This window comes from Chionomys nivalis, chromosome 7, assembly GCF_950005125.1.
Source record: "Chionomys nivalis chromosome 7, mChiNiv1.1, whole genome shotgun sequence".
NCBI lineage: Eukaryota > Metazoa > Chordata > Mammalia > Rodentia > Cricetidae > Chionomys > Chionomys nivalis.
This window is the reverse complement of record NC_080092.1, coordinates 50,469,871-50,494,147: the sequence shown is the minus strand read 5'-3', so window position 1 is coordinate 50,494,147 and position 24,277 is coordinate 50,469,871. Positions and strand designations below refer to the sequence as shown.

Here is a 24,277-nt window from a genome sequence, read left to right as displayed (position 1 = left end):
TCAATGCCTAAGGCATCTCTCCCTCTAAAAGGCTGAGCCATCTATCTCTCCAGTGAGGGCCAGTTGTTCTTATGAAGCAAAATAAATTATTTCTGTTTGAGAATCTGAGGATCAAACCTAGGACAGGACACTGCTCCCTTCCCTTTTTTTCTTTTTCTTTCTTTCGAGATAAGGCCTCCTGTAACCCAGGCTGGCCAGGTGCCATTATGCATCAAGCTAGACCAACCATTGAGAATTTTCCCAGTGGTGAACCTGAAGGAACTCAATGCCCAAGACTATTTTTGGTACTACTAAAGTACATCACCCCTGGAGTGGACAGACAGCTTTTTCTTTGCTTAAGTCAACACCCAAAACTGGGCTAGCCCTGTGCCTTGTCAACATGGGATTTACTCTGGAGCCACCTACAGGCCAGAGTGTCCAGTTGGTCAGGAATACTGACCTCAAAGGAAGACTTCCTCCCAAATTGAAAGTAGGTCATGGATTGGATATGAGGGTAGGGTGTGGGAGGATGAGGCGGATGACTCACTTCCTGGAGAAGTGAAAGTCTAGTCACCTATAAGCCTCTTGGATCAAAAATTCTGGTCAGGACGGGCACAAATGCCAAAAGAGAAAGGGATGACAGGGAGAAGGCGGAGAGACCCGCAGGGCATGCGAGATTGCTTTGGAAGGGTGACTGCAGTTAATTGTGACACACGCTGAGAGTGGGGAGGGGGGGTCCAGGAGGAAGAAGAGTAACCCCTTAGGGACTCCTTTAACTGATGTCATCTGGGAAGCTCCCACTAAGAAGCTGTTTCAAATGGGAGGCAAGGCTTTTGGCAGACTCATCCTTATTCCTGTTGGGCTACTGAACATTACATGACTCTCCCTGGAGTATCTAAGTCTACTCATTTCTCATCTTCACAGATAGAGAAGGCAACGACGGACCAAAGAAACATCCAGCCAGCTCCAGCTAGTGAGCCAATGAGCGTATTAGAGCAATTGCAGAAGCAGTTTTGCATATTTACCCTGCCTAGCCGGCATGGGTGACAATGTGTCATTACTGAATGCATTCCTGAAGTCCCCGGTGCAGTCTCCTCTCCCCAGCAACTGTTTACCACTTACATAACCTCGTAGAGAAGCCTTGTGCATCTAATGAGCTTTCTGCTAGTTTCATGAACCTTCCTCCAGTTTAGACTTTGAATTCAGGAAGAAATAGCTATACAATAGCAAACTTACCATAAATACTAGAAATATTACACATCAAAGAGCCCCATCTACTGAGCTGCTCAATACATTTTTCCAAACAAGCTTTTTTTTCTTCATTTTTTTTTAAAGACAGGGTCTCACGTAGCCCAGGCTGGCATTTTTTTTTTAAATAAAAGATTTATTTTATTATTTTATGTTTTTAAGTATTTGAGTGTTTTGCCTGCATGTACATCTGTGCACCATGCCCGCAGGTACGTCTGGCACCCAGGGAAGCCAGAAGAGGCTGTGGACTCCCCAGGAACGGGAGTTGCAGACAGTTGTGAGCCACTGTGTGTATGCTGGAAGTCGGCCCTGGATTCACCCCCATCTCCCACTTTTTTTTTTTTTTTTTTTTTTTTTAAAGAGGGTTGGTGTAAGCCGGGCGATGGTGGCGCACGCCTTTAATCCCAGCACTCGGGAGGCAGAGGCAGGCGGATCTCTGTGAGTTCGAGACCAGCCTGGTCTACAGAGCTAGTTCCAGGACAGGCTCCAAAACCACAGGGAAACCCTGTCTCGAAAAACCAAAAAAAAAAAAAAAAAAAAAAAAAAAAAAAAAAGAGGGTTGGTGTAATGGTTGATCTTGATTATCAACTTGAGAGGATTTAGAATCAGTTTGGAGACAAACTCCTGGTCTTCTAGCACATTTACAGATGTGTACAGGTGGGAAGACCCAGCATGAACATAGGTGGCAGTTTCATGAGCCAGGATCTTAGACTAATTAGAAAGGGGAGGGGAGGACGGTGGGAGGGTGGGAGACGGAGACGGACACTTTTGTCTCTGCTTCTTGCCTGTGGTTGCTAGGTGACCAGGTGCTTTGTGCTATTACTGTCATAGCAACTCTCACACTTGATCTCTGTCCACAATAAGCTGCACTTTCAGAGTTAAATCAACATAAACCCTTTCTTCTGTAATTTGCTTTTGTCAGCTATTTTTATCATTAATAGGAAAACACATACAGCTACAAATAAAATCCAGAATACAGCATTCGACTGCCATGTGCAAAGCGTTAGGTCCGTGTTTCTCAACCTGTGGGTCGTGACCCCTTTGGGTTCACCGACTCTTTTGCAGGGGTCGCCGAAAATCATCAGAAAACACAGATATTTACATTACAATTCATAACAGTAGCAAAATTGCAGCTATGAAGTAGCAATGAAATAATTTTATGGTTGGGGGGTCACCACAACATGAGGAGCTGTATTAAATTAGGGTCATAGTCTTAGGAAGGTTGAGAACCAATTCCCAGTACTGCGAAAATGTAAGAGAAAAAAAAATCCTCTCGCTGTGTTTTCCTGAATTTATTTATTAACAAAAAAATACTGAAAACGAAGAGAAGGGAGAAGGAAGACAGAATCTTAGACATTTAAAAAGTTTCTCGCTCAGATCCCTGAATTCTAAGTTTTTGTCGTAATTGAAGGGGACAAGGTAGCCGAAGACGAGGAATTGAACGAATATACTTTCATAAGTGTTATTTCAAGTTCGAGGTGTTTTCTCACAGCTTTGGTTGGGATACTCTCGAGCTCAAAGAGACCCTTCTGTCTCTGCCTCCCCAGTGCTGGATAAAAGAATTTGAGATTATTAAAAAATCCGGGGGCTGGAGAGATGGTTGGTTCAGTGTTTAGGAGCACTGGCTGCTCTTCCAAAGATCCTGAGTTCAATTCCCACAACCATCTATAGTGGAATCTGACGCCCTCTTCTGGCATAAAGGTGCACATGCAGATAGATCACCCTATACATAAAATAAATAAATAAATCTAAAAAAAAAAAAATCTGGGAACGACCCAACCCAGGGCAGGGGCGTGGTCTTCGTTCCCGCGGGTCAGGTCTCCGGAGGTGGCGCTCGAAGGTGACGTAGCGGTGGCGCTCGTAGATGACGTACAGCGCGCCAAGATTTTTGGAATTCTGCGTGGACCGAATTACGTGAGTAGTATTGGCGCGTGCCTTCCCGAAATTCACTCCATCCACAGCTCCATCGGCCACACACTCAAGCCCGACCCAGGCTTTGTCGGTGTCCCGATGAGGCCGGGCTGGGTCCTCTTGGGCCCGCGGACCTTAAGTAGACGGTGCATCCGCTAGAGAGCGTGTTTGCAGACACGCGGTGGAGGTGCATGATAGGATTGAAGGAGCCTCCCCTCACTGTTCCAGTCATCAAATGTGTCGGTCAGGATACGAGCCGTTGGGAATATAGCCCCGAAATAAAACCCTGTCCCGTTATTCCAGGAGCTTATATTTCGCTGGGATTGATAGACAAAAATCTTTGAAAAGTAACTCCAGAGGGCTGGAGATGCAGCTCGTAGAATGTTTTTCTAGCACGGGACTCCGGGGTCGATGCCCACAGCCTCATAAACCGGGTGTTGTGGAGAACACCTGAAGTTGTAGGCATCGAGAGAGGTTTTTGGGAATAGTAGGATTAAAAATTCAAGGTCATCAGTTACACTGTGAGTTAGAGGTCAGCCTGGGCTAAATGAGGCCCCGTTTGGTCGTTGTTGTCATTGTTTGCTTAAAAAAAAGAATTCCAGGAAGTCTGGGTGGTAGGGGTTAACCGAGATGTGGGCATAAAAGATTCATTCATTCAACAACTTGTTTGAGACAGGATCTCTTGCTCTCTCTCTCTCTCTCTCTCTCTCTCTCTCTCTCTCTCTCTCTCTCTCTTTCTCTCTCTCTCTCTTGCTTTTTGAGTCAGGGTTTCTCTGTGTAACAATTCTGGCTGCCCTGGAACTCGCTTTGTGGACGAGACTGGCCTCGAATTCAGAGATCCCCTGCCTCTGCCTCCCAAGTGCTGGGATTAAATGTGTGTGCCACCACCACCTGGCGTGACAAGGGTCTCTTCATACAGCCCTGGCTGGCTTGGAACTATATAAACCCGGGAACTCAGAGAGTCACCTCCCTGGCGGTGTCAAGTGTTTATCCACTAAGCCATCGTGGTCTTCAAGTAGGATGTGGTTTATAGCCGTGGAATCACAGGGCTCAAGAATCCATGCAACTGGGTAAAGTGATATAAACCTGTAGTCCCAGCATTTGAAGGCAGTGCCAATATGATTGTGAGTTCCAGGCCAGCCTTGGGCTCTATATAATAACCTGAGTTTGTCTAGTAAAACAAACAACAGCAACAAAGAGACCAATACTTTGATCAGTCCAGACGGGTGATGATGGTGACGTGAACTGGAGAAGTAGCAGATATGAAAAGGCAGAGATTTAAGATATGCTTGGAAGTAGATTTGTTGACAGAGTGGGTATAGAGAGGCTGAGGGAAAAGAGTAATTAAGACTGGCTTAATTTTTGCTTTTTGTAGTCCTGAAGATTGAACCTCAGGCCTTGCACGTGCTGGCCAAGTACTTTACCACCGAATCCTGTGTCTGCGCATCCAGTTGAGCAACTGTTTAGGTGGTAGTTGGGTTTCTTATGATGGGGAGGACTAGTGGAACAGCAAATCTTCTGACTGGGAGTGCCCGGGGTACAGCAGTTACTGCCTAGCTTCCAGCTCCCTTCCCATGAGCCACATAAACTATTCATCTTGGGAAAAAGAAAAGGGGAAGAAGAAAGATAAGTCTGTTATAGCCTAGGCTGGCTTCAGTCTTACTGTATGTCTGAGGATAAGCTTGAGCTCAGGATCCTCCTGCTTCCACATCCCGTGTGCTGGGATTACAGGTATCTGTCACTTTGCCCAGTTTATATGGTCCTGGGAATCAAAACGCCCAGGACTTCATGAATGCTAGATAAACATTTTATTGTGTTAAATCTCCAGCCTCAGTTGGCTGTATTTATGACACATAGAGGTGATGGTATTTTATTTATGTATGTGTTTATTTATTTTTCGAGGCAGGGTTTCTCTGAGTAGCTTTGGAGCCTGTCCTGGAACTCAACGCTGTAAACCAGGCTGGCCTCGAACTCACAGAGATCCTCCTGCCTCTGCCTCCCAAGCTCTGGGATTAAAGGCGCCACCACCACCACCTGGTGGTGTAACTTTCTTTTATTTATTTATTTATTTATTTATTTATTTATTTATTTATTTATTTATTTATTATGTATACAATATTCTGTCTGTGTGCCTGAGGGCCAGAAGAGGGCACCAGACCTCATTACAGATGACTGTGAGCCACCATGTGGTTGCTGGGAATTGAACTCAGGACCTTTGGCAGAGCAGGCAATGCTCTTAACCACTGAGCCATCTCTCCAGCCCTGGTGTAATGTTCTTAAGAACTTGCTGGGGCTCAAAGATGTGTCCATATGCCTCTCCCCCACACTCCTAATGTCCTCTTATGCGTATGTTGGCATGTGCGTGTGCTTGAGATTGAGCCCAGGGCTGAGAACATGCTGTCCTGCCAAGCCATCCCTTCCCAGCCTGGAAAGCCAACAGTTTGCAGGATTAGTTAGAAATCCTCCCTTCTGCCGGGCGATGGTGGCGCACGCCTTTAATCCCAGCACTCGGGAGGCAGAGGCAGGCGGATCTCTGGGAGTTCGAGACCAGCCTGGTCTACAGAGTTAGTTCCAGGACAGGCTCCAAAACCACAGAGAAACCCTGTCTCGAAAAAACCAAAAAAAAAAAAAAAAAAAAAAAAAAATTCAGCTTAAAAATCCTCCCTTTTCTGGTTACTTAGTTTCCTGAATTCTCCTGTAATGTCCCCCTCTTTATCTCCAGTGTCTGGCTGTCCATGAAACTTGAAATCAACTACTGTTATTTATTTGTTTTGTTTAAGGGACCTAATACATTGCCAGAAAGCCATCTGTAGAGATGGCCCCCGTCCTTCACTTTTACGTCCGTCCCTCTGGCCATGAGGGGGCAGCCTCTAGACGCGCTCTTCGGAAACTACAAGAGAAACTGCCAAAGCTTCAGAGTGTGGAGACTGAGCTGTGCTACAATGTGCACTGGGCAGGTGAGGCCCAGAGTTGGGTTTAAATTTTGTTTTGTGTTTGGGTCAGAGCATCATGTAGCCCAGACTGGTCTTGAACCCTTTCTGTGGCTAAGGATGACTTATTCTCCTGGTTCTGCTGCCTAACCTTTGGAGGGTTGGCCTTGTCGGCATGGCTCATCATTGACATGAGTGCTGGCAATTAGACCTGGGTCTTCTGATAAAGCAGACTGTGATGCTAACCCCTGGGTCATTTTTCCAGTCTCCAGTTTGATTTGTGTGTGTGTTGTGTGTGTGTGTGTACTTGAACACGTGGAAGTGAGAAGAGTCTTCCTTCCATCGTTGTCAGACACGGCTGCAGGAATGTTGCATGTATTTGTGTTTTTTTCTGCGTGCATATCTGTGCAGCACGTGTGCCTGCTGCTGCAGAGGCCAGAAGCGGGCGTGGATCCCTTGGAACTGGAGTTAGAGATGGTTGTAAGCCATGACGTGGGTGTGGATGGTCTATTCAGGCCCTCTGGAAGAGCAGCCTGTCCTTTTAACTGCTGAGTCCGTCTCAGCCTCTGGGTGTTGGGTTCTGGGTCGTTTTGTTTGGTTTGTTTTTAATTAATTAATTTGAGTCAGATCTCTCTCTGTGTAGTCCTGGTTATCCTGGAGCTTAAACTGTAGACCAAGCTGGCCTAGAACTCACAGAGATCTGCCTGTCTCTGTCTCCCAAGTGCTGGACTAAAGGCATGGGCCACCATGTTCAGCTCTAGGTGTTGGTTTCTTAAAGGAGGTGGTCTGGTGCGTGAGGCCGTGTCTTGAGGTGCCCTTGTCCTGTCTCTGCAGCTGAGACCCTTCCAGGGGCAGAAGAGATGAAGAAGTTGAAGTGGCTGTTTGGTTGCCCATTGTTGCTGGATGACGTTGCTCAGGAATCCTGGCTTGTTCCTGGCTCTAATGACTTGTTGCTGGAGGTGGGACCCAGGTACAGTTGGGTTTCTTCCCGGGCAATTAGTCCGTATTCCAGGGCACACCTCCCTTCCACCCTTGCTGTCCACCTCTTCTGTTCCGTTGCTCTCCTTTCCCCTGTAATCTTTGGAGATTTCCCTTTGCCCCATCCTTCTCTCTGCCTAGGAAGCCATGCAAATATTTTCCCTGTGTGCACAAATCTCTTGAAAATTGAATTAGCTCCCAAATCTATTTTAGAATTGACAGCTAACACTCTGTGAAGTTGAACCATGGTTTCTCTTCATTCCCATTTGTTAGGGATTGACCATAGGACTTTTTTTTTTTTTTTTTTTTTTTTTTTTGGTTTTTCGAGACATGGTTTCTCTGTAGCTTTGGTGCCCGTCCCGGAACTAGCTCTTGTAGACCAGGCTGGCCTCGAACTCCCAGAGATCCGCCTGCCTCTGCCTCCCGAGTGCTGGGATTAAAGGCGTGCGCCACCACCCGGCTTGACTTAATGCATGCTGAGTAAGCCCTGGACCATTCAACCATTTTGGTTCTTTTACTTTTTCTTTTGAAAGATGCTTTTGCTAAGTTTCCCGTGCTGGCCTTGTTTGTGCGTATGTTCACCTTGAGTGGAGGTGCGCATGGAGGCTAGAGCCATCGGACCCCCTAGAGCTGGAGTTACAGACAGTCCTGACCCTCCTGACATGGGTGCAAGGAACCAAACTCTTGAAGAGCAGGCTGTCTCTTAACCACTGATCATCTCTCCAGCCTCTGATTAACTTTTTTCTTCTTCTTTTTCTTTTGTTTTTTGTTTTGTTTTGTTTTTATGTGTTTTGTTGTTGTTGCTTTGTCTTTGGAAACAGGGTTTCTCTGTGTGACAGCCCTAGCTGTCCTGGAACTAACTCTGTAGACCAGACTGATAAACTTTTGAAAGCAGGTTTTCTTGGCACCTAGTCTGAGGCAGGAGGCCAGTGACAAAGAGGTAATAGTGGTTGAGTAGACAGCTGTGGGCAAGATCCACCTTCCCAAATGCTTGTTAGGGCCCTCGGACCGTAACCACCTGGCTCTTCCCTCAGGCTGAATTTCTCTTCTCCGGCATCCAGCAGCATTGTCTCTGTGTGCCAAGCTTCTGGGCTGAGAGCTGTGGATCGGGTAGAGACCACCCGGCGCTACCGGCTTTCGGTGAGGTGTGGGCATTGTGCTGGAAAATCAAGGAGTGAGTGGGCCAGAGATTAGACCCTAAGCTCTAGCAAAGCCAGGGGAGAAGCAGGGGGAAGCCCTCGGACTTAGGCCTCCCCTGTATGCTTGGGAGGTTGTTTGCTGCTTGAAGGTACCTGGTTGAACAATAAATGGTCCAGCTTGCCTTCCCAGCCTGACCTATGCATCCTGGCACAGGTTCATGCCCAGAGTGGAGTTTTTTGTTTTGTTCTTTTTTCTTTTAATCTGAATAAAGATGCTCTGTGGGCCTGAGCATGCATAGCTCAGGGTTAGGACTTTTACCTACGCTGGAATGGGGAAGTGGGGCGAATAGCTTGAAGGTCCAGAGTCCTTTCTCTCTCAGTTCTTCAGCTATGTCTGTTGTCCTCTTCTGTATCTTCCCACTAGTTCGCCCTCCACCCTACGGCCGAGATGCAGGCCATTTCTCTGGCTGCCTTGCATGACCGGATGACGGAGCAACAGTACCCTGACCCCATCCAGAGCTTCTCTCCTCAGAGCATCCCAGCCCCACTCAGCGGCTCCATCGACATATTAGCTGAGGGTCGGCTTGCCCTGGAGAAGGCCAACCAGGATCTAGGTGAGCAGGTGTTCATGGGAGATAAAGGGAAGGACCCGACGTAATTCAGCAGACTGCTGAGACGTGGAATATGGCAGCTTGAGGCATGCTGTCAGCTCTTCTAGGGTTTGTCTCCTAGGGCTGGCCCTTGACTCCTGGGACCTGGATTTTTACACTAAGCGCTTCCAAGAACTGCAGCGGAACCCCAGTACCGTGGAGGCCTTTGACTTGGCTCAGTCCAACAGGTGAGGAGGGGGATGCCACTGTCTGCTGTCTTAGCCCTTGGAGGTTAGAAAGGAATACCACAAGAACACATCTTCTGTGCTCTGCCCGCATCTCTTGAGGGTCTGGCCTCCTTACTGTTCTAGGTGTCTACTTTTAAATCGTGTTTTTTTTTAGTCTTACTTTGATTCTAAACAAGCCACGGTGGTAGAATACATAGTGATTTTCTGGGATGAACTTTGGCATCTCCTAAGTATGAGTTGGCCATGACTGCTGTTGAGAAGACGCAGCACTGAGGAGTGACCCTCGCTTTTGTATCTTCCCCTCCTGTCACTCCTGCAGTGAGCACAGCCGACACTGGTTCTTCAAAGGCCAGCTCCATGTGGATGGGAAGAAGCTAGCGCATTCTCTGTTTGAGTCCATCGTGAGCACCCAGGCATGCTCCAACCCTAACAATGTCCTCAAGTTCTGCGACAACAGCAGTGCAATCCAGGGGAAGGAAGTCCGGTTCTTACAGCCTGAGGACCCTACGCAACCAAGCTGCTTCCGGCAACAGCAGGGGCTTAGACATGTTGTCTTCACAGCGGAGACACATAACTTCCCCACAGGTGAGCTGGGTCCCGGTGTAGATGGATAAATTTAGAGAGTAGGAGGGCATAAAGGACCCAGGCCCTGAGTCTGAGCCTCAGTTGTTGTTCTTAAGTCCGTGGAGGCCATTAGGGGTGTGTGTGTGTGTGTGTATGTGTGTGTAGCCCTAGCTGTAACTTGCTTTATAGACCAGGCTGGCCCCTCAAACTCAAAACCTGTCTGCTTTTGCCTCCAGGGTACTGGGATTAAAGGTGTGTTCCCCCACACATGGTTTAGGGTTGTTTTATTGTTGTTGTTGTTTGTTTGTTTGATTTTTCAAGACTGGGTTTCCCTGAGTAACCTTGGCTATCCTGGAACTCTCTGTAGACCAGGCTAGCTCAAACACACAGAGATCCACCTGCTGCTTTTTCCAGAGTGCTGGGATTAAAGGTGTGTGCCACCACCACCCAGTTAGGGGTGGGTTTTATCTCTGTGTCACCCAAATCTCCTTTGCTTTCTCTTTGCAGGAGTGGCCCCCTTCAGCGGTGCAACTACAGGCACAGGTGGCCGCATCCGAGATGTGCAGTGCACAGGTCGTGGGGCCCACGTGGTAGCTGGCACTGCTGGCTATTGCTTTGGAAACTTGCACATCCCAGGTTTCTTCTTCTTTTTCTTCTCTAACCACCTTCCCTTTGTCTCAGCAGGACCAGCACTTAGATCTCTTAGGTCTGAAGGTCATCTTGGTGGGAGGGCTCCACAGTAGTCGATTTTTGCTGGTCATGAACATGAGTAGCATAAATTGGGGGATTTGGAGATTGCCAGACTGGTTTTTGAGAGACCTACAGTTTTCTTTAGAAGCCAGCATTCACGTAGTTAGAAAACATGAGACCAGGTTATCTTTTTTTTTTTTTTTGGTTTTTCGAGACAGGGTTTCTCTGTGGTTTTGGAGCCTATCCTGGAACTAGCTCTTGTAGACCAGGCTGGTCTCGAACTCACAGAGATCCGCCTGCCTCTGCCTCCCGAGTGCTGGGATTAAAGGCGTGCGCCACCACCGCCCGGCGAGACCAGGTTATCTTATGACCAGTACTGGCCCACTAAATCCAGAGAACCTTAAGAGACTTGAGGGGCTGTTGTGTGACCACTTATCCTGGGAAGACACAATATATATATGTTTACTCACCCCACAACAGACCAAAGTACCGATTCCACCGTAGTCCAGCTTGGTGAGCCAATGAGTTTTATTGGAGCTACTTGTAAGAGTATGGGTCAGGGGTTACTTACAGGAGTAGAAATGACTTGAAGACAGCTGCATTTCCAAGGCCACCCCAGCATGGGTGACAAATGTCAAAACTGGGAACCTGGAGCACTGTGCACGGCCTACAGGCAGCTCAACAGGTTGGAGTGTGTCCTTTCCAGGTGGCTCTTCTGGTTACTGATTCTCCCAGGCAGCTGGTCTGGCTTCAGCGTCTTTGCAACTCAGCTCAGTCTGAGCTTGGCTCACGCTTAGCTTTTACTGCTTACCATGGCAAGGAGGGTCGGGGTCTGGCGGCTGGTCAGTTTCAGGTACTTCTGAAGATATTTTCAGTTTTTTCACCTTCTTAAAGAGCTGCACTACAGGACGGAATGTTTCAATATCTGAAGAAACTTGTGCAACAGGAGACTGGAGAGATGGCTCAGTAATTAAGTTTGCTATTGCTGCAGGGACTTAAGTTTGCTTCCCAGCACCCATGTTGGTTGGTTGGTTCACAACTGCCTGCGTAACTCTAGCTCAAGGTGGGGATGCAATACCTCTGGCCTCTGGGTACTCATACATATACACATCATTTTATAAAATGATAAAAATCTTGTTTAAGCTGGGCGGTGGTGGCACACACATTTAATCCCAGCACTGGAGAGGCAGAGGCAGGCAGAGGCAGGCAGATCTCTGGGAGTTCGAGACCAGCCTGGTCTACAGAGTGAGTTCCATGACTGGCTCCATAGTTACTGAGAAATCCTGTCTCAAAAAAACCAAAAAAAAAAAGTTTAAGAAAGAAGCAGTGCTGGGCAGTGGTGGCGCACACCTTTAATCCCAACAATTGGAAGGGGCAGAGGTGAATCTCTGGTTTGAAGCCAGCCTGGTCTACTGAGTAAGTTCTAGGATACTCAGGGCTACCAAAAAATCCCTGTTTTGGAAAGTAAGCAATGGAGCTGGGTGGTGGTGGTGCATGTCTTTAATCCCAGCTCAGGAGGCAGATGCAGGCCGATCTCTGTGAGTTCAAGTCCAGTCTTGCCTATACAGCTAGTTCCAGGACAGCTAGGGCTGTTATACAGAGAAATCTTGTCTCAAAAAAAAAAAAAGAAAGAAAGAAAGAAAGAAAGAAAGAAAAAAGCAAGAAACAAACAAGAAGGGGCTGTAGGGATAGCTTGGCAGTCAAAAGCACCTACTGCTTGTGCAAAGCATCCAAGTTTGATTCCCGGCATCCGTGGTGGTGGCCAGCAACTGTCTGTAACTCCAACTCCAGGGTGATCTGATGCCCTGTTCTGTACTCTGGGTACCTGCACTCACTTGTGCACATAAACATATACAAACATATGTTTTCTTTTGTTTCGAGAGAGGGTTTCTCTGTAGCTTTGGAGCCTGTCCTGGAAGTAGCTCTTATAGACCAGGCTGGCCTTGAACTCACAAAGATCCGCCTGCCTCTGCTTCCTGAGTGCTGGGATTAAAGGCATGCGCCACCACCGCCCGACACAAACATACAGTTTTTAAAAGGGGATTGGAGAGACTACTCTTATTTTTATTTTTGATATACTATGTAGCCTGGAACTTACCAAGATCAACCTGCTTCTGCCTCAAGTGCTGGAATTAAGGGAATGTGTTACCTAGCCATTGATACTTGTCTTGGAGGGGACCTCAGTTAAGTCCCAGTACCTACATCTTGATTCAAAGTCACTTGTAATTCTAGCTCCATGGGATTCAGCATCCTCTTCTGGCATCCATAGTCACCTGTACTAACATTTACACCCACACAGACAAAACCTTAGTGGGGTGGGAGGAGCTTAAGTGGTCTGATCCTAGGGCTGGGGAACGACCGACGGGTAGAGTTCTTCCTTAGCTTGTGCAAGGCTCCGATCAGGATCAGTAGCATTGCTAAAGGGTTAAGAAGGATTAAAATGGTGGTATTGGTGCACGCACGCCTTTAATCCTAGCGCTCAGGAAACAGAGGTAGGCTAATCTCTGAGTTTGAGGCCAGCCTGGTCTGTAGAGTGAGGTCCAGGACAGTCAGGGCTACACAAAGAAACTTTACCTTAATCCCCCCCACACACACACCAGAAAAGGTACCATGAATATGTTCTACATGGTTGCACAAGGCTTTAATCCCAGCAAGCAAGAGGCCGGGGCAGGGGCATCTCTGAGTTCCAGGCCAACAAGGGTGCATAGTGAGACTCAAAAAAGAGAAAGTAACAAAGTATCATGAGTCAAGAAAAGGCTAGTGTTGGAGATGGGAAGCAAACCAGTGTTGAACTGTCTGCTTTACACCTTCACCTTCTAACCACGTGGGTAGCTTCAGTGGCTTAGAGAATTCTCCGAAGATGTGTCCTCTATCTTCTGCTTTCTTTTTCTTTCAGTACTGGACATCCAGCCCAGGGCCTTGTGTGTGGTAGGCATTTCCTGTCTTACTGAGCTGCCTCTTGAGCTCGTGCCCTTTTTATAGTCTACTGAACCTTATCTTTCCATCTCAGGTTATAATCTGCCCTGGGAGGATCCAAGCTTCCAGTATCCTGGGAACTTTGCCAGGCCTTTAGAAGTTGCTATTGAAGCCAGTAATGGAGCATCTGACTATGGCAACAAGTTTGGAGAACCCGTGCTGGCTGGTGAGCCTCGGGGTGTATAAGAAAGAATAACACACTCCAGAGGGGCTGTGGGTGTAGTGTGACCCAGGGGTTGTGGGGCTGCAGACACTGTGGGACTAACCTCTTCACTTCCGCACTCCAGAGGGGCTGTGAGGCTCCAGACACTGTGGACTAACCTCTTCACTTCCACACTCCAGAGGCGCTGTGGGTGTAGTGTGACCCAGGCTGTGGTGCTGCAGACACTGTGGACTAACCTCTTCACTTCTGCCCTAGGATTTGCCCGCTCTTTGGGTCTCCAGCTGCCAGGTGGTCAGCGGCGTGAGTGGATCAAGCCCATCATGTTTAGTGGGGGCATTGGGTCTATGGAAGCCAAGCATGTGGGGAAAGAGTCCCCAGAGCCAGGTAAGAGCCACCACCCTTCTCTGCATCTAACCGGCTTCCTCTCAGCATAGGGCAGCCACCAGGAGGGAGCTATGAAGGCATACAGGGGTTGGTTTCTGCTCTCCTGGCTCCTATCTCTTCTAACAGGTTGTCAAGGTAGGACAGTTTCTATTAGGTGGGCACTCTCAGTCTCTGGTCTTTTATCTCTTCCAAGTGTACTTGTGAATTGCAGGGGCCCTCACCCCACCCCGGTGTTAAGGCTTTGAAGCCAGTGTTTATGTTTAATATCGCTTTATGCTCAGTACTTTTATCTGCTGGAATAGAGCAAACATTTATTGAGTGCCCACCAATTGTGTGCTGGGCACTGTGTTTAAGGCTGTGATTAAAGTCCAAGTCCCAGACCAGCTGGCTGCTTAGTGGGTATAGACATTCGCCGAGCAAGCCTGGTCTCCGAAACTCGTGAAGGGAGGAAGCTGACAACTGGAAGTTGTCCTCTGACCTCCACATAGATGTAGTACTCTGGTGTCTGCATGCTTATGTGTGTGACAAAGATGCACACTCACACACTAATTAAGAAAAAAAAAAGTGGCCAGGGGGTAGTAGTGCAAACCTTTAAACCCAGCAATCAGGAAGCTGATTATTTGGCAATGGTGGGCATGTGTCTCAGTAGTAGAGGACCTTCCTGGCATGTGCGAGGCCATGGGTTCAAGTGTCCAGCTCCACACACGAAGTCAGTTGACTGTAGACTTGTGAGTTCATTTCTGGATGGACAGTTCTGTTTAATTGATTTATATCTGCCCTTAATGCTAGTTCTGCCTTGTTTTTATGACTGAAGCATTGTGGGAAGTTCTAGAAACAGAGCTGAGAATGTGACTCAGTTATGGAGTACTTGGCTAATGAAACACAAAGCTCTGCCTTTGGCCCCGGTACCATAAGTAAATGCAAAAAGAAGGCTTTCAATTTTGTTCTAATTTGAGATTGTTGGATAGGCTGGAGCGATGGCTCTGCAGTTAAGAGTGTGTATGTATTGCACTGGGCAGTGGTGGCACACACCTTTAAGCCCAGCACTCAGGAGGCAGAGATAGGCGGATCTCTGTGAGTTCGAGGCCAGCCTGGTCTACAAGAGCTAGTTCCAGGACAGGCACCAAAGCTACAGAGAAACCTTGTCACAAAAAACAAAAACAAACAAAACAAAACAAAAAACAACAACAACAAAAAAAATTAAAATAATGAAAAGATTGTTTTTGACTGGTTTAGGCTTAATTTTTTTTTTTTCCGGACAGGGTTTCTCTGTGTAACAGTCCTAGCTGTCCTGGAACTAGCTCTTGTAGACCAGGCTGGCCTCAAACTCACAGAGATCCACCTGCCTCTGCCTCCCTAGTGCTGGGATTAAAGGTGTGTCCCACCACTGCCCGACAGCTTAATACTGTTTGATGAATTTTAGAATTAAGTTATCAGTTTGCAAAAAAGTCAGAAAAGACCTTAGCTTTGATAGGCACTGTGTGGAATCTAAGATAAGTTGTGGGGAATATTGCCATCCTAAAGGTATTGCCTTTTAGCCTGTGTGTAAAGGCCTCGTATTGTTTCCTGTATTTGCTAAAACAAATACTTTGGTGTTTACTCTTCCATGTAGATGATTTTGTGCCTGTTAATAAAACTATAGACTAAATTCCTTGGCATATATTTTTGCTATTAGAGAATAGGTGTGTTAGTAATTTAACTATTTTCACTTTATGCGTCTGGCTGTTTTGCCTGCATGTGTGTGTACGTGCACTGAGTACAGGGTGCAGTGCCCACCAAGGCCAGAAGAGGGTATCAGATCCTCTGGAGCCGAGTTAGAAGCTGGATGTGCTGAGAGCTGAATCCAGGTCTTCTGCAGGAGTAGCTGGTGCTCTTAAGCACTGAGCCATCTCTAACTCTGCAGTGTTTATTATTGTCACATTGTCCTCCATGGGTTGTATGGTTGCTCTCCCTTCTACCTAGTGGATTGTGTGGTCCTGTTCCCCTCGCATCAGATTCTTCTGTACTCCTATTGCCTCACTGTGGTGGTCTCTTTTTTTTTTTTTTTTTTTTTTTTTTTTTTTTGGTTTTTCGAGACAGGGTTTCTCCGTAGCTTTGGTGCCCGTCCCGGAACTAGCTCTTGTAGACCAGGCTGGCCTCGAACTCCCAGAGATCCGCCTGCCTCTGCCTCCCGAGTGCTGGAATTAAAGGCGTGCGCCACCACCGCCCGGCTGTGGTGGTCTCTTATGTAGCCTCTCTGGCTTCTGGTTTAAACTTCCTTCTTTGCAGGCATGGAGGTTGTGAAGGTTGGGGGTCCAGTCTACAGGATTGGAGTTGGGGGTGGAGCTGCTTCATCTGTGCAGGTAAGTGAGACTAGTTAAGGAGGCCACCTTGGTGTCCCTGGGCCCCGGAAGGGTGTTCATGGAGCTTCCAAGCCTTTCTGAGCTGAGCTATGTCCTGTGCTTCCTCAGGTTCAAGGAGACAACACCAGTGACCTGGACTTTGGTGCTGTGCAACGGGGAGATCCAGAAATGGAGCAGAAGATGAATCGTGTAATCCGGGCTTGTGTGGAGGCCCCAGGAGGAAACCCCATCTGCAGCCTCCATGACCAGGGTGCTGGTGGCAATGGTGAGGGAAGGGGTCGGAACACGAGGCTGGGTCTACTTGGTCTGCGGTCTTGGTTTGGGGAGAAGCACTGAGGGTTTGCTGCCAACCACCAAGCTTGGCAGCACCTTCTCCATGCCCTTTTCATGCTGGACAGGCTCGGGTGGAGGGGTAGAACCTGCTGCTGCCCTGGGAGGGTAGATAGGAAGTATATGGCAGCAGCTCTCCTGGGGCTGACCATGACCAGGTTGCCATTGTCTCACCAGGCAATGTCCTCAAGGAGCTGAGTGACCCAGCAGGAGCCATCATTTATACCAGCCGCTTCCAGGTGCATAGGCCTCATCCCTGAAGCCTGGCTGTCCTCTCTGCCCCATTCCTAGCAATACTGTGCGGCAAGGCAGTGCCCGCTGACCCGTCTTGTTCTTCCCTGCTATGTCTGTGCAGTTGGGTGACCCAACGTTGAATGCATTGGAAATCTGGGGGGCCGAGTACCAGGAGTCAAATGCGCTTTTGCTGAGACCCTCTGACCGGGACTTCCTGAATCGTGTCAGTGCCCGGGAACGCTGCCCAGTTTGTTTTGTGGGCACAATCACTGGAGACAAGAGAGTGAGTTGAAGCCAGGCGGTGGTGGCACATGCCTTTTATCCCAGCATCGGAAGGCAGAGACGGGTGAATCTCTGTGTGTTCTAGGCTAGCCTGATCTACAATGTGAGTTGTAGGATAGGCTCCAAAGCTAGAGAGAAGCCCTGTCTCAGAGAGAGAGAGAGAGAGAGAGAGAGAGAGAGAGAGAGAGAGAGAGAGAGAGAGAGAGAGAATGAGAATTGATCCCAATGGTTAGGAGCAGGCGCTGTAGGTGTGCTCGAGCAGCCTGGGTTGGGAGAGATGATGAGGAACTCAGGGATGCCAAGACAGGATGGGATGCTTTTCCCTGCTGGTGTTGAAGCTCTCCTTTTCTACGGGGGCTGTCCCCGGGGTCCACAGATCACGCTAGTGGATGATCGTGAGTGTCCTGTGGGAAAAAATGGCCAGGGAGATGCCTCGCTAACACCTCCAACCCCTGTGGACCTGGAGCTTGACTGGGTTCTGGGAAAGATGCCTCAGAAGGTATGTGGGCCGGGGTGGTGAAATGTGTTTCCCTCCGGCCTTCCCGTCATACTGGTTTTCCCCTCCCTGTGTGTCACCTGTGCCCAGCCTTCCCAGGTGCTTCTATTTGGCCACTCTTCTGTTACAGGAGTTCTTTCTCCAGAGGGAGCCCCCTGTGCTGCAGCCTCTGGTCCTGCCCCCGGATCTGAGTGTGCGCCAGGCTCTGGAACGCGTCCTAAGGCTGCCTGCTGTGGCCAGCAAGCGCTACCTCACCAACAAGGTCCTCCTGGCACTACACTTGGCCTTCTGCGTTGTTCCTGTCCTGCATCCTGGCCCTCCCCTGCACTGGGGTGTCCTAGGCTTTGGGGATGAAGGGGTTGGGGAGTGTGACATCCTCAGTAGCCTATTGTTCCTGCTCCCCGCCTACTGTATGCTCTTGATTGCACTTCAGGGCATAGCCAGCCCTCGTTGACCCTTACCTTCTTTCTAATTACATCTGGTTCCATAGGTGGATCGCTCTGTGAGTGGCCTTGTGGCCCAACAGCAGTGTGTCGGACCCCTGCAGACTCCTCTGGCTGATGTGGCTGTTGTGGCACTGAGCCACCAGGAGCTCACAGGGGCCGCCACAGCCCTGGGAGAGCAGCCAGTCAAGAGCCTCCTGGATTCCAAGGTTGCTGCCAGGCTAGCTGTGTCTGAAGCCCTCACCAACCTGGTGTTTGCTCTGGTGACTGACCTCCGAGTGAGTCCACAGCTTTCGTCCTGAAGTCCTGGGCCTTTGTATCTGTCAGTTCCCTCTCCCTCTCTCCCATTATCTTCTGTCCGTAAGCCCCAGGCCCTCTGCATCTCTCTGTCTCTCTAATGCTGTGTCTGTTTCCCAATGTTCCCAGGATGTGAAGTGCAGTGGGAACTGGATGTGGGCAGCCAAGCTCCCGGGTGAGGGTGCAGCTCTGGCAGATGCCTGTGAAGCCATGGTGACACTGATGGCGGCACTGGGTGTGGCAGTGGATGGCGGCAAGGATTCCCTCAGCATGGCTGCCCGGGTTGGCACTGAGACCGTGCGGGCTCCTGGTAAGGACGAGGCCCTTGGGAGAGGGAAGAGGGCATGTGGGCTGGGCTGGTACCTCACTTCGTTCTTCCTTCTCGGTGGATAGGGTCGCTGGTCATTTCAGCCTACGCTGTCTGTCCAGACATCACAGCCACTGTGACCCCAGACCTCAAGCATCCTGGAGGGAAAGGTATGGCTTCGTCGTCCTTAATCTTGTGTATATATATTCTAAGCTTGGTCCTTGGTTTGGGGTCTGCTTCATGTGTCCTGGTCCCCCTCATCCCAGCCCTGAGCTATGTTGGCTTTCTAGGACTGGCAGTTGGTGATGTCTCTGTGAGCTGGGAATACTGAGGCAAGGTCTTGAGCTGATCTCCCCTCATTTCTTTAGGTCACCTGCTCTATGTGCCTCTGAGCCCTGGACAGCACCGGCTGGGAGGCACGGCTCTGGCCCAGTGTTTCTCCCAGCTTGGGGAGCACCCTCCTGACCTAGACCTTCCCGAGAACCTCGTGCGTGCCTTCCGTATCACCCAGGGCCTGCTGAAAGGTGAGTGGGCCTAATCTGTGGTAGCAGACCCGTGGCAGACACTCTCCTCCTGAACAAGTGGGGTGCCTGGGGTTCAGGCTCTTCTCTCCTACGAGTGCCTGCCTTCCCACTCATTGGCTCTCCAGATGCTGTGGAGCTGTGATGCTTGGCCTGAGGTGGCTGAACTTTCCTTCTTCCTCCAGATCGCCGTCTTTGCTCAGGCCATGATGTCAGCGACGGAGGGCTTGTCACCTGCCTGCTAGAGATGGCCTTTGCTGGGAATTGTGGGATAGAGGTGGATGTGTCTGCCCCCGGGATCGACGGTGAGAAGCTTGGGGGGTCTAGCCTAAGGCCTGGGCTGCCTTCTTTATCTGTAGACCTTCTGGTGTTAAAGGATGTGAGTGGCCTTGTGGCCCAACAGCAGTGTGTCGGGCCCCTGCAGACTCCTCTGGCTGATGTGGCTGTTGTGGCACTGAGCCACCAGGAGCTCACAGGGGCCGCCACAGCCCTGGGAGAGCAGCCAGTCAAGAGCCTGCTGGACTGCAAGGTTGCTTCCAGGTTGGCTGTATCTGAAGCCCTCACCAACCTGGTGTTTGCTCTGGTGACTGACCTCCGAGTGAGTCCACAGCTTTCGTCCTGAAGTCCTGGGCCTTTGTATCTGTCAGTCCCTCTCCCTCTCTCCCGTTATCTTCTGTCATAAGCCCCGGGCCCTCTGCATCTTTTTGTCTTTCTAATGCTGTGTCTATGTCCCTACTGTGCCCTGACCCTTGCTCCTGTGTCTTAGCTGTCTCTTTCATGCTTTCTTCATGTTCTGAACTGGGTCCTTCTAAGACCTCTCGTAGCTCCTGGTGTAACTTCCATGTACCCCTCATCCAGATCCCGCCCCGCCTGGGTCCTGGCAGTATCCTGGTCATCCTGGCTCATCCCTGTTTTCCTTCCAGCGCTGCCTGTGCTGTTTGCGGAGGAGCCGGGCCTGGTGTTGGAGGTACAGGAAACAGATGTAGCCGGAGTATTGCTGCGGTACCAGGGTGCTGGCCTACAGTGTCTGGAACTGGGCCACACAGGCGAGGCTGGACCCCAGGCCATGGTGAGAAGCCAAGGAGAGGGTAGTGTTAATGTGAGCCTGTAAGAAAATACCACTCCAGGGCCGGGCGGTGGTGGCGCACGCCTTTAATCCCAGCACTTGGGAGGCAGAGGCAGGTGGATCTCTGTGAGTTCGAGACCAGCCTGGTCTACAAGAGCTAGTCCCAGGACAGGCTCCAAAACCACAGAGAAACCCTGTCTCGAAAAACCAAAAAAAAAAAAGAAAGAAAAAGAAAATACCACTCCAGCCCTGTGGTGGTAATGCACGCCTTTAATCCCAGCAGTTGGGGGCAGAGGCAGGCGGATATCAGTGAGTTCGAGGCTAGCCTGGTCTACAAAGTGAGTTCCAGGACAGCCAGAGCTGTTACACAGAGAAACCCTCTCTTGAAAAACCAAAAGAAGAAGCTGCTGCTCTGAAACTATCATGGGGCCATACTTTCTCCTGGTCTTTAATCAGTGGCCCCTCTCCAGGTCCGAGTGTCCGTGAATGGCACTGTAGTTGTAGAGGAGCCCGTTGGGCAGTTGAGAGCCCTCTGGGAAGAAACCAGTTTTCAGCTGGAACTGCTGCAGGCAGAGCCACGCTGTGTGGAAGAAGAGAAACAGGGCCTAAAGGAGCGGACAGGGCCCCGCTACTGCCTGCCACCCACCTTTCCCATTGCCTCTGTGCCCTGTAAACCTGGTAAGGGAGTGGGCATGGGCATGGAGGCTTGGGTATCTGGACCTGCTCTGGGGAATGTATCTGGGGTTTGGAGCGGATGGGTAACCATCTGCTCAGAGACACATCTTCCAGGTGGTCCCGTCCCCCGAGTCGCCATTTTGCGAGAGGAAGGCAGTAATGGAGACCGAGAAATGGCTGACGCTTTTCACTTGGCCGGGTTTGAGGTAAGCACGGTGGCTAGCCGAGCTGGAATTTTGATCTAGTCTTGGTTGTATACCCTCTGACAGTTCTCCTCCCTGTCCTTTTAGGTGTGGGATGTCACCATGCAGGATCTCTGCTCGGGGGCCATCGGGCTGGACGCCTTCCACGGTGTAGCCTTTGTGGGTGGCTTCAGCTACGCAGATGTGCTGGGCTCTGCCAAAGGTCAGTGTGGAGACGGCTGAATGCTCCATTCCCACACTCCTTGAAAAGGGCTTTGGCTCCTGCATGGCCAGGGCTGACTTGTCACCACCACAAAGCCAGGCAGAGTGCTCTGGTTCAGGACCAGAGGTCAGTGAAAGAACTACAGATCCCTGACACGAGGCCGCTGGCTTCCCAGGGCTGTACAAGGCTGGAGGGCATATGTCTCATTTGAACAGTCAGCTGCTCTTCTACTTGATCAGATTGTCCTGTCCTGTGGGAAGATGGCTCACCACAACCACAAGAGAGGCCAAAAGGTTTTTGTGTGTGAAATCTTTTTTTTTTTTAATAGTTTCAGGAAAGCCTAGGCCGCTCAAACTCACAGAGCTCACAGAGTAGTCCTAGGACCTACGTTAACTTTTCAAGTACTGGGAGCTCCAGGTGTGAGCCACCCATGTCCAACTAAATTTTTTTTTCTTGAGACAGGATTTCTCTGTAGCTTTGGAGCCTGTCCTGGAACTCACTCTGTAGACCAGGCTGGCCTCGAACTCACAGAGATGCACCTGCCTCTGCTTCCTCAGTGCTGGGATTAAAGGCGTGCGCCACCACCACCTGGCTCACCCAACTGAAATCTTACTATTGAGTCTTAGACAATTACATAAAATTAAAAATATATATATTTTGGTTTAGCATAAAGAAAATCACAGATCCCTTCTCAGACTATCTGATTGAAGCAGGTAAGGCTGCCCCAGGGTCTGTAGAGAGAGAGGACCTGACTGTTAGCAGTCTTCTTGTTGCCCCTCATTCCCTGCTTCTGCTTTTCTCAAGATGTTTACATCTCGCTTTGTCTTGTATTTCCTAGGGTGGGCAGCTGCAGTGACCTTTAATCCACGAGCCAGGGAAGAGCTGGGACGCTTCCGCAGGCGGCCAGACACCTTCAGCCTGGGAGTGTGTAATGGCTGTCAGTTGCTGGCTCTTCTGGGCTGGGTAGGAGGTGACCCCAATGAAGAGCAAGATGAGTCAGGCCATGATTTGCAACCAACAAAGCCAGGCCTCCTGCTCCGCCACAATCTCTCTGGGCGGTTTGAGTCCCGATGGGCCACCGTGCGTGTGGAGCCTGGTCCAGCCCTGATGCTTCGCGGAATGGAAGGCTCTGTGCTGCCCGTGTGGAGTGCTCACGGGGAAGGTCAGGCTGGGGAAGGCAGGGGAGGCTCTGGGAGCTGGGGCTGGGCCTGAAGATGCTTAGCATTCACTTTCCTTTCTTTTTTGCTTCCAGGTTACATGGCATTTTCTTCTCCTGAACTCAGAGCCAAGATCGAGGCCAGAGGCTTGGTGCCGCTGCACTGGGCAGATGATGATGGGAACCCCACAGAACAGTACCCCTTGAATCCCAATGGATCTCCAGGGGGCATAGCTGGCATCTGCTCCCAAGATGGTCGACATCTGGCACTCATGCCACACCCTGAGCGGGCTGTGAGGCCTTGGCAGTGGGCTTGGCGACCCTCTCCCTTTGATGCTCTTGCGACCTCCCCTTGGCAGCAACTCTTTGTGAATGCTTGGAACTGGACACAGGAGGACAGGAGCTAAGGAGGCTGCGTGACCACCCTGGCCCACAGCTCATCCTTTGAGTCTGCTGCCCCCCTTTTCCCATTGCCTTCAGGAGTACCCACATAATTCCCAGAAGCATCTTGTACAGACAAGAACCAAAGTGCTAGGGGCATCTCAGCTGCATTCCTCATTTTATTTATTTTTTGTTTGTTTTGTTTGTTTTTTTCCAAGACAGGGTTTCTCTGTGTTGCTTTGGTGCCCGTCCTGGAACTCGGTCTTGTAGACCAGGCTGGCCTCGAACTCACAGAGACCCGCCTGCCTCTGCCTCCCGAGTGCTGGGATTAAAGACATGTGTGCCACCACCGCCCGGCTGCATTGCTCATTTTAGCCTTGCCCTTGCAGGAGCTGCTCTCAGTTCTTGAGTTTCGCCTGAGTCTCCAGCAAGCAGCCTCTGGCTCTAGGGACAGCTGACAGTACAGGGTAGGCAGAGTTCTGCAGGCTCTCCTTCCCACGATCATCATCTTGTCCCTCGTTCTCTCGTTTGGAGCTCTGAACAGTATTTTCTGTCCCCTTTTCTTTCTTTGGCATTTTGAGACAAACTTTTTTTTTCCTTCTTTTTCAAGACAGGGTTTCTCTGTGTTGTTTTGGTGCCGTCCTGGAACTAGACCAGGCTGGCCTTGAACTCGAGAGATCCTGCCTCTGTCCCCAAGTGCTGGGATTAAAGGCGTGCGCCACCACCGCTGAGACAGGCTCTCAGGCTGTAGCCCATACTGGCCCTAAACTCAAGATTCCCTAGCTTCAGCCTCTCGGGTGAGTGGCGCTGTGCTTGGCCCTGGTTTGGGGTTATGGTTTAATGTACCAGCCCCTCCCCAACCTCAAGAGCAGATTCCTGGATTCCTTTTCAGACATGCTCTGCTAGCTGTGAGGAATTGTTGCTTCTGGCCACGCTTACGGTTGACCAGTGCTGCCTCCAATCACATTCCTGGTTGTTATTCTCCTAATTTAGACGCCACCTCCCTTCCTACTGGAGTACTACCAGCTGTCATTCTTCTTGTTACTTGATCAGGGATGGTGCCAAGCACTGGTATTGCCCCAATGGAGTTTGTAATCATTAGGATTTATATAGTAGCGGCTTAGCTTGTACCGCAAAGCTAAGGCAGTGCTGGGTAATTGATGTGTCTGAATTCTCATAAAAATTAAGGAAGGTACTTGAGGCATTTTCCAGTTAGCAGAGGAAAGTTTAATGGTAAATTGCCTTTGATTGGTCACAGCTTGAAAGGGACAGCAAGGGGCCGTGCCCAGCAGCAAGGGGCCGTGCCCAGCCAGCTTCATCTGCTTCCGTCATCCTGTGGTCACAGGTCACGTTTCCTGGAAGCAGCTGTTCTTGCTGACAGCCATCTCCCATCATTCCCTTCTTCGTTCCCTCAATAAATGTATTCAGAAGTCAAGTGGTCTGACGTTCTCTATCATGATTAAAGGGCTTTCCCTATAAAAACAGGGATTTTGGATTTTTTAAATTTTGTATGCATTGTGTTTTGCCTGCATGGGTGTCTGT

The 24,277-nt window shown here is 49.8% G+C and overlaps 1 protein-coding gene across 2 annotated transcripts; it reads left to right on the top strand.

The window, feature by feature from the left end:
• Positions 1-3,083: 3,083 nt before the first annotated feature.
• Pfas (phosphoribosylformylglycinamidine synthase) lies at positions 3,084-24,164 on the top strand. 2 transcript variants are annotated; one of them, XM_057776369.1, is made up of 27 exons: positions 3,084-3,141; positions 5,919-6,095; positions 6,903-7,038; positions 8,108-8,186; positions 8,610-8,799; positions 8,918-9,023; positions 9,343-9,608; positions 10,095-10,223; positions 13,288-13,419; positions 13,672-13,800; positions 16,069-16,142; positions 16,251-16,407; positions 16,650-16,711; positions 16,828-16,989; positions 17,365-17,487; positions 17,615-17,746; positions 17,975-18,205; positions 18,354-18,534; positions 18,618-18,701; positions 18,900-19,055; positions 19,238-19,357; positions 19,976-20,121; positions 20,589-20,796; positions 20,908-20,999; positions 21,084-21,198; positions 22,037-22,360; positions 22,451-24,164. In XM_057776369.1, exons 2-27 carry the CDS (start codon positions 5,954-5,956, stop codon positions 22,759-22,761), a joined length of 3,987 nt encoding a protein of 1,328 aa, XP_057632352.1. In that variant the 5' UTR covers positions 3,084-3,141; positions 5,919-5,953; the 3' UTR covers positions 22,762-24,164. The 2 variants fall into 2 exon arrangements, with proteins under 2 accessions (XP_057632352.1, XP_057632351.1); XM_057776368.1 differs by having other exon boundaries at positions 8,081-8,186.
• Positions 24,165-24,277: the final 113 nt, after the last annotated feature.

Bases quoted from the DNA above. Each gene is read 5' to 3' on its own strand.
- Pfas (XM_057776368.1), top strand. From the start codon at position 5,954: ATGGCCCCCGTCCTTCACTTTTACGTCCGTCCCTCTGGCCATGAGGGG. The intron at 17,488-17,614 runs GTATGTGGGCCG...CTTCTGTTACAG, and splicing joins TGGGAAAGATGCCTCAGAAG to GAGTTCTTTCTCCAGAGGGA. The intron at 19,358-19,975 runs GTGAGAAGCTTG...TTTTCCTTCCAG, and splicing joins GTCTGCCCCCGGGATCGACG to CGCTGCCTGTGCTGTTTGCG.